General features: G+C 40.3%; 1 protein-coding gene across 1 annotated transcript; it reads left to right on the forward strand.

Annotated features, from left to right (window-relative positions):
* The first annotated feature begins 485 nt into the window (after positions 1–485).
* On the forward strand, positions 486–890 carry LOC145035308 (uncharacterized). Its single transcript, XM_078983876.1, has one exon. The coding sequence runs from the start codon at positions 486–488 to the stop codon at positions 888–890; it is 405 nt and encodes a 134-aa protein (XP_078840002.1).
* Positions 891–1,340: the final 450 nt, after the last annotated feature.

The raw sequence follows: 1,340 nt of genomic DNA on the forward strand, positions 1-1,340 counted from the left end.
CTTACCAAATCCACCTAGAGGAATTCAAAGATTTCCACGTGCGAAACCTCGTTCAAAACAAACTTTTTAGAAATCAAATGTCAAATCTTTCAAAAATTACCCACCTCGGACCAATTTCAAGTCCAATTCACTCCATAAACCGCTGACCAAGCAGAATGTCAGATTCAATGACAAACCCTGTTTTTGTAAATGTCAGTGCAGCTGTCAAAAGTTTTTATCTCATGACAAGTCAAATAAAAGTCAGAAATCTCGTACTTTTCAGAAACCTCGTAATAATCCAAATCTGAACAAACACCCAGGATTAGGTCTAAAAGTTGACAAAAGACCTGTCCATGCAACCTCGAACCATGCATCATTTAAGAATACATCAATCGTCCCTGGCTCCAAACTTGTTTGGATGCCTAAACTAACCGTGTAATTCTAAGGCTTTGTGCAAGGAGGAACAAGAAGGCGAATGGTTAATTGACAGTGCCTGCTCCTTGCACATGACCGGAAGGTTAGAGTACCTTCGGGATTTCAGGCCTTTATGCAATGGTGGTAATTTCACGTTTGGAAACAATGAAAACGGTGTCATCCGAGGTTACGGTGTTCTCACTACAGGAAACTTTTCCATTCAAAAGGTTGCTTATGTAGAAGGTCTTAAACACAATCTCATTAGTGTTGGCCAACTATGTAAAGCAGGACATCGTGTCGAATTTGACAATCAGTTTTGTTACATAATGACGAGTGATCGCATCATTTTCTTAATCAAATCTCGTTCCAAAGGCACAATGTACCCTCTTGATGTTTCTCTCATCATTGGTAAACTGCAGCTGTGTTTTCTATCCAAAGCTGTATCCGAAGTCTGCTGGCTATGGCACTGCAAGCTAGCTCATCTCAACTTTCGCTAGATCAACAACCTCATCACAGGAGAACTAGTCTGTGGTCTCCCCATTCTCAAATTTAGCAACGATACTCTTTGTCCAGCATGTGAATGCGGTAAACAATCAAAAGCAAGCCATCCTCTGATAATGGATTCTTCTATCTCTGAACCACTGGAACTATTACACATTGATCTCTGCGCTCCCTCAACCGTAGCCAGTCTTCACCACAAGAAATATATACTGGTTATTGTTGATGACTACACACGCTTCACATGGGTCTTCTTTCTTAGACTCAAATCAGAGACACCGCATATCTTCATTAACTTCATCAAAGAAATCGAACTTCAAATCAAGCTTCTAGTCAGACGCATCCGAAGTGATAATGGAACTGAATTCACTAATCATCTTCTGAACAGTTTCCTAGTTTCCAAAGGCATATCTCACAAATTTCTAGCACCCTATACACCGCAACAAAAT

This window comes from Lactuca saligna, chromosome 3, assembly GCF_052625555.1.
Source record: "Lactuca saligna cultivar CGN05327 chromosome 3, ASM5262555v1, whole genome shotgun sequence".
NCBI classification, from domain to species: Eukaryota; Viridiplantae; Streptophyta; class Magnoliopsida; order Asterales; family Asteraceae; genus Lactuca; species Lactuca saligna.